Source organism: Myotis yumanensis, unplaced genomic scaffold (genome assembly GCF_028538775.1).
Source record: "Myotis yumanensis isolate MYYU_CA2020_CCGP unplaced genomic scaffold, mMyoYum1.0.hap1 SCAF_5, whole genome shotgun sequence".
Taxonomy (NCBI): Eukaryota; Metazoa; Chordata; class Mammalia; order Chiroptera; family Vespertilionidae; genus Myotis; species Myotis yumanensis.
The window spans coordinates 89,628,251-89,640,699 of record NW_027223756.1 but is presented as its reverse complement, the minus strand read 5'-3'; the positions used below and the strand labels follow the sequence as shown (position 1 = coordinate 89,640,699).

General features: G+C 53.7%; 1 protein-coding gene across 1 annotated transcript in view; it reads left to right on the top strand.

Annotated features, from left to right (window-relative positions):
• The window catches only part of CPAMD8 (C3 and PZP like alpha-2-macroglobulin domain containing 8), a 61,013-nt gene that overhangs the window by 16,917 nt on the left and 31,647 nt on the right, over positions 1-12,449 (top strand). Inside the window, 7 exon segments of the mRNA XM_070416334.1 lie at positions 2,037-2,264; positions 3,834-4,004; positions 7,166-7,294; positions 8,472-8,655; positions 10,132-10,304; positions 10,881-11,030; positions 11,866-12,027. Coding sequence (XP_070272435.1) covers positions 2,037-2,264; positions 3,834-4,004; positions 7,166-7,294; positions 8,472-8,655; positions 10,132-10,304; positions 10,881-11,030; positions 11,866-12,027 — 1,197 coding nt within the window.

Sequence of the window (12,449 nt, the reverse complement as noted above, 5' to 3'; positions counted from 1 at the left end):
CAGGATATTGTATGTAAATTTTAAAAAAACAGTTTTATTGAGGTATAATTCATGTACCACACAATTCAAATACCCACAGAGAGTGTACACTTCAGTGGTTTTTAGTATAATCACAGAGTTGTGCACCCATCACCACTATCTAGTTTTAGAGCAGTGGTTCTCAACCTTCCTAATGCCACGACCCTTTAATACAGTTCCTCATGTTGTGGTGACCCCCAACCATAAAATTATTTTCCTTGCTACCTCATAACTGTAATTTTGCTACTGTTATGAATCGTCATGTAAATATCTAATATGCAGAATGTATTTTGTTACAAATTGAACATAGTGATTAATCACAAAAACAATATGTAATTATATATGTGTTTTCTGATGGTTTTAGGCGACCCCTGTGAAAGGGTCGTTTGACCCCCAAAGGGTCGCGACCCACAGGTTGAGAACCGCTGTTTTAGAATATTTCCACCAAGCCTCCCAAATTTCTCATGTCCTTCTCCAGCCCCTGGCAACCACGACCCCACTTCCTATGCCTGTGGATTTGCCTGTTTCGGACATTTCATATCAATGAGGTGATAGACTCTGGCCTTTTGTGCCTGCATTCTCTCATTCGCCTCGCTTTTTCAGCGTTCACCCATGCTGCAGCGTGTCGGTGCTTCGCTCCTTTTTAACGGCTGGGTAATATTCCACAGAACGGATGGGCCACAGGGCGTTGACCCATTCATTCGCCGATGGACTTTGGGTTGTTTCCACTCTTTGGTGACTGTGGCCAGTGCTGCTCTGGGCATTCATTGACGAGGTTTTGTGTGGGGGATGTTTCATTTCTCTTGGGTGTGGCACTCCTGGGGCGAGTGGTTGTGGAATTAAATGAAAACCACTTAGATAAGGACAAAGTCTGCTGTGGAAAGGGAATCAGCCGTCAGTGGCGTTTGGCAGAGACTCAGCGGCAGGGGGAGATGTGGGCAAGCTTTACAGTGAAAAAAAGAGCAGGGGGCGTCAGGTGTGCCCCAGTAGAGGCTGGTGGCCCAGAGGAGCTGTGGGCAGCTACTGAGCAGTGGGCATCCAATATGATGGGTTAGGGACAGGCTTGGCTTTCTCCAGTTGGTCCTGAGTTGGAAGTGGGGGCAAAAATCAGGGAAATTGTCAGTTATTAAGAAAGTCCTGGCCGTTGGGGGCCCACTGTTACCGGGTGTGATTTGGTTGCTAGAGAGAGGGGTCTGACTTCACGCAAGAAGCCTGACCTGTGAAGGAGGGGCTGGCTTCCTGGGCCGGCGACTGCCGACTGTGGGTCAGTGTTCTTCCCACACGATCTGGCCGAGGTCTGCTTGTCTGTTCCCTCTCTCAACGGTGACTCTGTGTTTCGCCAATTGAGAAATTCCAGACTGTTTTTCCACAGTGGCTGCAAGATTTCCCATTCCTGGGTATGTCAAGTTTTATAATCTGGTATTCATTGTTCTGTATGTTTGTGAGTGTGTCCCTCCACACACATCCTGGAGATCCCGTGCCTTCGTGGGGTCCCCCACCACTGAGCCCTGTCTGCACCGGCCTCAACTGCACTATGATCGTGGTCCCCACCCCCACCCGAAGCTTCTCTCTGTCCCCTTTGTTCTCCCTGGAGGCTGCTGGCTGGTGGCCTCCTCAATTCCCTCATTACTGAGTAGTTAACTCCACAGATGTTTCTGAATGTGAGTCGGCCAGGCCCTGGGGGTTCCTAAGATGAGGGTTGACTGGGGGCAGTTCCGTGCTCCAGTGCTCCGGGAGCAGGAGGGGAGTGAGGGCACCAGAGTGGGGCTGGCCAGGTTCAGATCCCTGCCCTGCCGCCTGGCTGGAGGGCCACTGCCTCACCTTCTGCCCAGCAGAGCGGACAGGGACAGCTGCATACCCAGCAGGGATCCATCCCCACAGCATAGACTGCGTGTGTGGCCGAGGGTCCCCTGGCCCTACAGGTGGCTGGAGAGCCCTATACCTGAGATGTGTGCTTACAAGTCCTCCCTCGAAGCCACTCCAGCCCCAAGCGAGCACAGCCTGTCTCCTGCCTCCAGATTCACGGCTCCCAGGACTTTCACATCTGCGTGAGGGACATGATCCCGACTGACATCCCTGAGCACTTCCGGGGCACAGTCAGCATCTGGGCCGCGGTGACCGCCACGGATGGGAGCCAGCAGGTGGCCTTTGACGATTCCACCCCTGTCCAGAAGCAGCTGGTGGACATCCGCTACTCCAAGGCCACCAGGAAGCAGTTCAAGCCGGGTCTGTCCTACATGGGGATGGTAAGCGCTGGGGCCAGCAGGGGCCGTCCGAGGTCACAGGCCCTGCCCTGCCTCCACCCCGCTCCAGCCTGAGAGTCACCGAAAAACCAATTGCAGCTGGGGCAGCAAAGCCAGCAGGGCCTGATGTCACCTGGCCTGTCCCTGACCCCTTTCTCTACCCACCACCCATAGCCCTGTACCCTCCTGCCTCCCAGAGTCACCCACAGGATCACGGTGGTCTGTCCTACACTGTGTCCCCCTCTTGCTCCACGTTGGGACCGCCCTTCTCTCTTTGTGCCAGGATCTCTGCCTCCATGTCCCACGCATGGAGACACAGCTCCTGTGCCCCTTGATTGCAGGGTCCCGGCTGGAGGAGAAGCTGAAGTACCACATGCATGGCCAGAACATGAATGCAGGAGGGGTTTGGGGGTCCATTCAGGAAAAGGGGAACATTTCACGTACAGCTGGGGAATTGCTCCCCATCTGGGTTAAGGAACAGAGCTGTTAATGGGAATCACACAGGCCGAAGCCCCTGTCACCCCAGCACCAAATCCCTGCCCAGCTGAAGGGCTGCTCCAGGGTCGCTCCAGGCCCCCTGGCCATGTTTCTTTCACAACATGCATGTCTCCTGAGCCCCTCATTCTCGTCACATGTTCTACCCTCCTGCACGAGTGAAGGCGGGGAGTCACGAGGAACGGTCCCCGCAGTGCCCGCCCTGTTGGTACTCTGACGTGGTGCGAGGCCAGCGGCTGGCACAGGCTGATTGCATCTTGTGTCTGCTTTGCCAAGTCCAAGGCCGTGAGGTTTTTTCCCTGTTTGCTTCTGAGCGTTTTGTAGTTTTAACTCTTACATTTAGGTCTGGGATCCACTTTGAGTTACCTTTTATGTAGGATGGGAGGGAGGGGTCCCACTTTATTCTTTTGCACGTGGGGAGCCAGTGGTCCCAGCACCATTTGTTGAAGAAACGATACTTCTCCTCACTGAATGGTCTTGGCGCCCTTGTCAAAGATCCTTTGGTCGTAGTAGATATGTGGGTTCATTTCTAGACTCTCAGCTCTGTCCCCCTTGGTCTCCATGTCTATCCTCATGCCAATACCTCCACTCTCTGGATTAGTATAGCTTTGTAGTGACTTGATTGCAGTGTGTGAGTTCTTCTTTGTTCTTTTTTTTTTTTTTTTTTTTATATTTTATTGATTTTTTTACAGAGAGGAAGGGAGAGGGATAGAGAGTTAGAAACATTGATGAGAGAAAAACATCCATCAGCTGCCTCCTGCACACCCCCTACTGGGGATGTGCCTGCAACCAAGGTACATGCCCTTGACCGGAATCGAACCTGGGACCCTTCAGTCCACAGGCCGACGCTCTAGACACTGAGCCAAACCGGTTAGGGCTCTCCTTTGTTCTTTATCAGGGTTGCTTTGGCTACTTGGAGCCTCCTGCAATTCCTTGTGAATTTTACCATCAGCTTGTCTATTTCTGCAGAGAAGCTGGCTGGGGTTCCCGTGGGAAACAGGCCAAGTCTAGATCATTTTGGGGAGTGTTGCCGCCCTGACACCTAAACAACATTGACTCTTTGGTGACCCCTTCCAGGTGGAGCTGACCTACCCAGATGGCAGCCCGGCCGAGGGGGTGACGGTCCAGATCAGGGCGGAGCTGACCCCAAAGGACAACATCTACACCACGGAATCCGTATCCCGGGGAGGGCTGGTGGCGTTTGAAATCCCCTCCATCCCCACGTCCGCCCAGCATGTGTGGCTGGAGGTGGGTGAGTCCCCGGACCCTTGTCATTCAGCCAGCAGGCATGGACTCGGTGGACCTGGGAGGCCCCCTCCCCTGAGGGAGTTCAGTCTGATGGGGGAACCCAGCGTGGGAACAGATCACTCGGCTGTCCCAGGGCGAGGCGGGAGGCTGCTTCTGGGAGGCGGAACAATATATGCAGAAGCCCAGAGGACCACCATAGTGCAATTGGGTTCTGCAAGTACCCAGCCAGGCTGAGCCATTTCAGAAAGATATGGAGGAGGGAGCCAACGAGGTTAACCGCCAGCTCCCAGGGATGCTTGGGGCTTACCCAGAAGGTAGTGTCAGGGGACAGAGTGATTTGAATTTTAACCCCCAGCAGCTGCTCCAGTGCCCACAGTGGGAGGTGGTGGGGGCACCCCAGGTGGGCACATGAGAAATGATGATGAGAAGGCACCAAGCCTGAGCTGTTGAGGTAGAATCAGTGGGACTTGGTGTCCGATGGGTAGAGGAGGGAAGAGCAGGAGAGATGGAAGAGGGGGTCCCGGCTCTGTGACGACCCCATGGCACTGGGATGGTGAGGACAGGGGGTAGCTGAGAATAAATATGTAGGTGGGAGCTGAAGACACTTGTGGTCTCTGTGTCCCCAGAGAACAACATATCCTTAAAGATTTTAAACCACCAAAGACATAAGCTTGGGGGTCCCCAGGTCACTCACACTTTTTACCAACTGGCTGTTCCTGCTGCCCACTATCTTACAACTACAAGCTTGTTTGTTTGTTTATTTATTTGTTAATCCTCACCTGAGGATATTTTTTTCCATTGGTTTTTAGACAGAGTTTAAGGGAGAAAAGGAGGAGGGGAGAGAGAGAGAGAGAAAAGACACATCAATTGGTTGCCTTCTGCATGCACCCTGACCAGGGCTAGGGATTGAACCTGCAACCCAGCTACATATCCCTGACCAGGAATCGAACTCATGACCCTTTGGTGCACTGGCCAACGCTCTAACCACTGAGAACACTGGCTGGGGCTGTTTTTTAATTTTTAATAATTGAAAGACATTCCTTTATTTCCATTAGTCCTTTAACGAGTAAGTAGCTGCAAAGCCCCCAAATGACTCAAATATCAGAATTAGCCAAATAATTTTCTCTCATAGCTACTAGTATATATTTCACTATGGCCGGTATGCTCAGTGGTGAAAGCATTGGCCCACACACTGAAGGGTCACTGGTTCGATTCCTGATCAGGGGCATGTACCTTGGTTGCAGGTTCAATCCCCAGCCTGGGTCAAGGAGCATACAGGAGGCAACCAATAGATGTGTCTCTCTCACATTGATGTTTCTCTCTCTCTTTCTCTCCGTCTCTCCCTCCCGCCTCCCTCCCACTTTCTCTAAAAATCAATGGAAAAATTATCCTCAGCTTAGGACTAATAAAAAAAATTAGCTTTTTCCAAAAATGTTACTTTACTGGAAAGATATTCTATTCTATTACCAAATACTGCTTAGGAAAAAGTCTTTCTTTCTTTCTTTCTTTTTTAAAGCAGAACCAATTTTAAACACTATCTAATTATTTTTATTGAGATATAATTGACATATAACATTATATTAGTTTCTGATGTATAACAGTGATTCAATATACGTACTCATTATGAAATGACCACTACAGTAAGTCTATCTAACATCCATCACCACACACACCTTCAATTTTTTTTCTTATGAGAAGAACTTGTAAGATCTACTCTCTCAGCAACTTTTAAATATACAATACACAGCTGTTAACTATAGTCCCCATGATACACATTGCATCCCTAGGACTTATTTAGTTTGTAACTGGAAGTTCATACCTTTGGCCATTACAGTTTTATTATAATAGAACTAAAGGCCCGATGCATGAAATTTGTGCGAGAGTAGGCCTTCCTTCTCCCGGCTCCTGCCGGCACCGGCTTCCCTATGGCCATTGGCAGGCACCTGGGACCCGGGCTTCCCTGGCAGCCCCGGCTTCGTCAGGAAGGTCATCCGGTCTAATTAGCATATTATGCTTTTATTATTATAGATAATACAAGTTAGGATAAAGTAAAGAGAGAGGTCATAGGGCGAGAGCAGGAGGGTCCCAAATTTGAAGCTTCTTGTGCCGTCGCCATGGAGTCGGGACCCTGGCACACCCACATGTAATGACAGACACAAAGAACAGCCAACCAGGGGCGCTCACTATGCTTTGGTGTCCACGGATTTTGTTGGGGTCTCGTGATGTAGGTGCCACTGATTGAATGATGGGCCCTAAGACTCAACAAAGTCTCCCGCTACCTCCCCTCCCTGGAGGTCAGGCTGAGATCACGTGGCTCAGACCCCCAACCCTCTAATCACATGGTTGGTCTTTCTGGTGTGGCTGTTCCCATCCCGAGTCGTCTCGTTAGCACATGTGTTGTCGGGGCCCTCCATGCACAATGAGCTCACAGCACTCGGGATGTTCCAGGGGGCTAGGGGCTACCTCCCAGGAGCGGGACCGAAGCTGCCGATGTCTTTATTCTTTATCACACATGGGTATTTTCATTTTTATCAAATTGATTGGAGTGACATTGATCAACGTGAACATATGGGGTTCTGTGTTACAAGATCTGTATATTGCACCACACACAGGCCTTAAACTGCCCCCTCTGAGGTCTCCCTTGTGTTAGCCACCTTCTTATAGCATCCAGTAAAGGTGCCAGCCCTCAAGGAGCAATAGTGGTGTAGCCACCGGGACCTGGGGCAGGCAGGAGGAGGGCCGTGAGCTGCAGGTGGGGCTGGTCCAGAGCCCCTGGGATGCTGTCCTGCACAACGGGCCCTCCCCTGACTGCCCTCTCCCCATGCAGCTGATTCCCTTGAGAAGCCACCTGGCTGCTGGCGAGCCTGGGAGGGGCGGCGTTCCCTAATAGGTGGTGGAACTGTCACCCAGTGGCCAAGTGGGCAACCTGTCCCTCCCTAGCCAACCCCCAACACCCCATTGGTTCTTCCCACAGAGCTGGGAAGAACAGGCTAGCCACACTAAACGCCATTGACTGAGAATCGGGGAGGGGGTTCCCCAAAGGGGAAATTGGAGCCTGAGAGGGTCTTGCAACACGGCTGGACAGGCAGACGCATCCCCAAGATTCGCTTCCTACTCCAGGCACCCAGGCCTTGACCAAGCACCCTCTCTCTCCTTCTCAGGCCAAGGTGACAGCACTCAATGGAAAGCCTGTGGGGACCCAGTACCTGCCCAGCTACCTGTCTCTCAGCAGCTGGTACTCCCCAAGCCAGTGCTACCTGCAGCTGCAGCCGCCCGCCCGCCCCCTGCAGGTAAGGCTTCCGGTGGGCTTGTTCCTGTGCCTCCAGGGGCCTGCACACGCCCCCGCAGGGCCAGTGCTGATGCTGGTGTTGGAGCCCCCATCCCTCCAGCGATGGGGTTTTCCTCGGATCGAATGCCTATGTGCTATGAGAAGGGCCAGCCCACTGCCAGCACTGGCACCTGCTCAGTTAGGGAAATGCCCTAAGACTCCCTCCCTCCTGAAACCAACTGCAGAGTTTGGGGGTCCCCATTCTATCCTCAGGTTTTTCAGTTTCAAGGAGGAGTTACAGACTCACTCCCAGCTGTTATGCTCACAGTTATGGTTTATTACAGTGAAAGATATAGATTAAAACCAGCCCAGCCCTGACCGGTTTGGCTCAGTGGATAGAGCATCAGCCTGAGGGCTGAAGGGTCCCTGGTTTGATTCTGGTCAAGGGCACGTACCTTGGTTGCGGGCACATCCTCAGTAGGGGGTGTGCAGGAGGCAGCTGACCAGTGTTTCGAACTCTCTATCCCTCTCCCTTCCTCTCTATAAAAAATCAATAAAATATATTTTTAAAAAAGTCAGCCCAGAAAGAGGCAGGGTCCAGGAACATCCTGAAGGTGAGCTTCCACCGTCCTCTCCCCAAGAGTCACAGACTGTGTTACGTTCCCAGCAAAAATGTGTGACCACATGCCTGGTGTCCTGCCCACCAGGACGCTCATGTGAGCCTCAGCATCCAGAGTTTTTATGGGGGGTCAGTTTCACAGACACAGCTGGCCACTGCATGGCTGGCCTCAGTCTCAGCCCCTCCAGAGGTGAAGCTGGTGTGGCCCAAGACCGTAGGTCAACAAAGACACGTATTCGGCAGGACACCTCAGGGGCTTGGAGGTCCCCTGTTAGGAGCTGAGGGCGAAGGCCAGCCCTCTCTTTGGACCAAGTTAAATCTTTACTACCCGACGCCTCACAGAGAGCTCCCAGGATGGCATTTCAGTGCACGAGAGCCTCGCTTGTAGGGCAGCAGTGAGGCTGCCAGGCGGACATGGCCACAGCCAGGACCGGACACGGGTGACCTGCCCTAAGGCCAGCACCTTAGGCCTTCCCAGCCACCCTGTCACCCCTGGGTGGCCGTCTCCCAGGGTGGGCCGTGGCGTTGGTGCCAGGCTGTGGGTACCAGCAGGGCCAGGCACGCCGTCTGTTTCCCGCAGGTTGGGGAAGAAGCCCGTTTTCCCGTGACGTCCACGTGTGCCTGCAATCTCACCCTGCACTACGAGGTGGCTGCACGGGGCAACATCGTGCTCTCCGGCCAGCAGCCTGCCCGCGTCACCCAGCAGAGAAGCAGGCGGGCAGCCCTGGAGGAGCCGATTCGCTTAACACACCTTTCGGAGACAGGTGAGCTGGCTGCAGGCTGGAGGTTCCGTTCCTCCTTCTCGGCCATGGAGATGGGGACAGGTACCCCGGAGAGAAGGGGTAACTAGACACAGCCAAGAGGCGAGCCTGCCTCAGGGCGCAGGGCACGTGTCCCTAGTGAGACGGGGCTGGGGCCAGGATGGGAGGGTGGCCAGCGGCTCCAGGTGGGGAGGTCCTTACTGTGTGTCCGCAGGGGACGGGGCAGGCGGCAGTAGGCGGGGCCCTGCACTGGCCCACACTCTGCTATGGCGCCTCCTGCCGGCCCCCTTCAGCCTCTGCCCAGGCTGTGGCCGCACCTGGGAGTCCTGTGTTTTTCTTCTCCTTGACTCCATGTGCTCCTCACCAGACCCACCTCTGTCCCAGGGTTTCCTCCTTTTCACAGCCCTTTTGCCTAAAGCAGGATCTCCAAAGTGGGGACTATGGGAGCTCGAGGGCAAGTCATCCTCGTGGTGGGATGTCCTGGGCACCATAGGGTGTGAAACAACATCCCTGGTCTCCCCCCACCAGATGTCAGTAACAACCCATCCACACGCAGTGACAACCTAACAATCCCGGACATCACCCGTGTCCCTAGGGAGAAAAGTCACCTTGGGTGAGAATCCCTGAGATAGATGGATAGATTTATAGATAGATAAATAGATAGATAGATAGACAGACAGGCAGGCAGACAGACAGATGATGGAGGAATGGATGGGTGAATAGAGGACAGACCAATGGATGTATGGAAGGAAGGAAGGAAGAAGGGAAGGAAGGAAGGAAGGAAGGAAGGAAGGAAGGAAGGAAGGAAGGAAGGGAGGGAAGAGAAAAGCATGATGGATGGATGGATGGATGGATGGATGGATGGATGGATATCCAAACATCCAGCTAGACAGACTGACTCATGGATAGATTGATTCATAGGTAGATACATAGATTCATAGATAGATAGACTTATAGATAGATAGGCAGATAGACAAATTGATTTATGGATTGGTAGATAAATAGATATAGATATAGATAGATAGATAGATAGATAGATAGACAGACTCATGGGTAGATAGATGCATAGATTCATAGATAGACAGGAAGACAGGGTCTTCTCTCTCATGCTAAGTCACTTTCTCACCCTTGGCCCTGCTGGTGTTTAAGGTGGATCTTTCTCTGCCCTGTGCACTGCAGGGTGTTGATCAGTTTGCCAGCCCCACCCACTAAGATGCCAGTAGCACCTCCAAGTTGTGACAACCACAAATGTCCCTAGAGTCTCTAGACATTGCTGAATGGCCTCTAGGGGGCAGCATCGCCCTGGGTGAGAGCTGCTGGCCCGAGTGGGGCTCTAGGCATTGTTCACCTGGGACTTTGCTTCCCCCACCCCCAGCACTGGGCCTGAGCCAGCCCCTCCCTGCGCTGTGCAGCCTGGGCATTGGGGGGTCCACCGTGGAGTGCTGGCTCCCCACCTCTCCCACCTTTGACTTGTCTTAGAGCTCCCTCCAGCCCCAGCTGCTGAGCTCAGCGTATGCATGACCTCTCTCCAACTGGCCGTGACCCCCAGCATGGTCCCCCTCAGCCGCCTGCTGGTCTTCTATGTCAGGGAGAATGGAGAAGGGGTTGCCGACAGCGTCCAGTTCACTGTGGAGACTTTCTTTGAAAACCAGGTAGAACATCGGGATCCCAATGGGGTGGGGGTTGGGGAGACCCCAGGGTGTCAATCGCCATCCAGGGCTGGGAACCCCAGGGTGTCAATGCGGGGCGGGCTGTGCACAGCTGCCACATGGTGGCGCCACAAGCAGGACTTGTAAGGGCTGCCCTGCCTTCAGGAATAACCGGAACCTAAGTTGCATCTTAGCTGGAGCTTCTCCAGAAGTCACCCAGATGGGGATTTGCATCCAGCACACACAGGGAAAAGCTGTTCTCTACCCCACTGGGCTCCAACCTAAGGGACAGGGCTTATGCCCCAACAGCAGGCTCAGCCTGCCCTCTCCCCGCACCCTGCACACCTGACCGCACATGCCCTCGGCCAGCGCCTGTCTCCCATGCCCACCCTCCCGTCCTGTGCACAGAATGTCCTGGTTGCACCAGCTTGGTTCCTGTCACTCTGCCTTCCCCTGTGTCCTCACCTGGATTCTGGCTGGGCTAGCGAGGACCAAGGCTTCTAGGCAGCGGGAGAGGGTAAGGGGCGGTTTGGGAGGTTTGGGCCAAGCTCCTGATTCCTCTGCTGTGTTTGGGCCCAGGTTTCACTGACGTATTCAGCGAATGAGACGCAGCCCGGGGAGGCTGTGGACCTGCGGGTCAGGGCTGCCAGGGGCAGCTGCGTGTGTGTCGCTGTGGTTGATAAGAGCGTCTACCTGCTGAGGTCTGGTTTCCGGCTGACTCCCGCCCAGGTGAGTGCCGGCTTCCTGTACCTCCCCAGGGGTCGCTTGCTTGTCAGCAAGTGTAGAGCCCGGTGTGAATCCACATACCCTCTCTCCATGGGGCTCATTTCTCAGTGAACCACCCCTTGTCGCTGCTTCTGTGCAGTTGAACGACCTTAGAGTCAAATTCAGAAGACCCCTGCGGCGTGACTTTGTCCAGGTCTCACCTCTCCGGCCTCAGTCTGCCCATCTTTAAAATGGGCTAATGCCACTACCAACCTAAAAATAAGAGGAATTTCAAAGTGAGGGGCAACAAGCATTTATTCTAGATCAATAAGAAGAGCTACGAGGGACTCACTGATTCCGGTAGAAGCCCAAATAGTGCCCGGTTAGGGGACAAAGGCAAAGGGTGTTTATGAGAAAGGGAACCCCAGGAAGGCATTTCTGTTGGTGCAGGTAACATAACGTAGTGATGCTAATTCTAGACGGTTTTTAAATCTTTTCAGCCTAGTAGTCATCAGTCTGGTAGTTATAATAACTGCTTTCTTGTTACCTTTGCAAACAGTTCTTGGGGGCACAATGTTGCTTGAGGCCTCGTCCACAGGTTATCTTGCCCGGTTTTCACATTCCAAGTGTTGGAGGCATACGTCGTGCAAGGCAGTTCCTCTGGCATGGCCGCTCTGGCTCCGTTTTAAAGGGCTCCCTTTATATTGTGTTTGACACCACCAGTGCCTGTCCCCTAAGCTTGTCTTCAGTGATGTATGGGAAAGGAGGTTGAGACGGGAGCACGCCAGCCCCATGGGAGCCAGTTTGGGCTGAAAAGAAACCCTTAGCTGACTGACCCCCACTCCCCGCTTGCCTGTAGGTTTTCCAGGAACTGGAAGATTACGACGTGTCTGATGCCTTCAGGGTGTCGTGGGAGGACGGACCCCTCTGGTGGGCTGGGCTGGCCGCCCGCCGCCGCCGGCGCTCCTTCGTCTTCCCCTGGCTCTGGGGCGTCACCAAGGACTCCGGGTTTGCCTTCGCCGTAAGGAGGGGTGGTCTTGGAACCCACTTCTGTGCTCTTCTCATTTTGAAACAAAGGGTCTTGGGGATACAGAGTTGGGTGGGGGTGGAGGCTCCTAAACTCATTGCTGCAGAACTTGTTTGCCACTCTCCCCAGTGAAAGCTCATAAGCGGACCCCCCGCCGCACCCCCCCCCCCCCCCGCCCCCAGTCTCTGCCAGTGTGCAAGGCAGATGAGAGCAGAACGGTTCTCAGCACGGACTGACAACTTGAACTTGATAGGGAGCAGTGATGTTCAGGAAAACCTTCACAAGGGGAGTAGGTGGCTGTGTTCTCAGGTGGTGGGTTCAGGCAATGGTATCTGTAGCTCCCGTCCACCCCTTTCCTTCCTGGCTACAAGGGCGGGGCTGGTGCCGGCAGCCGCCATGTGTACGAGTGTCAGTCT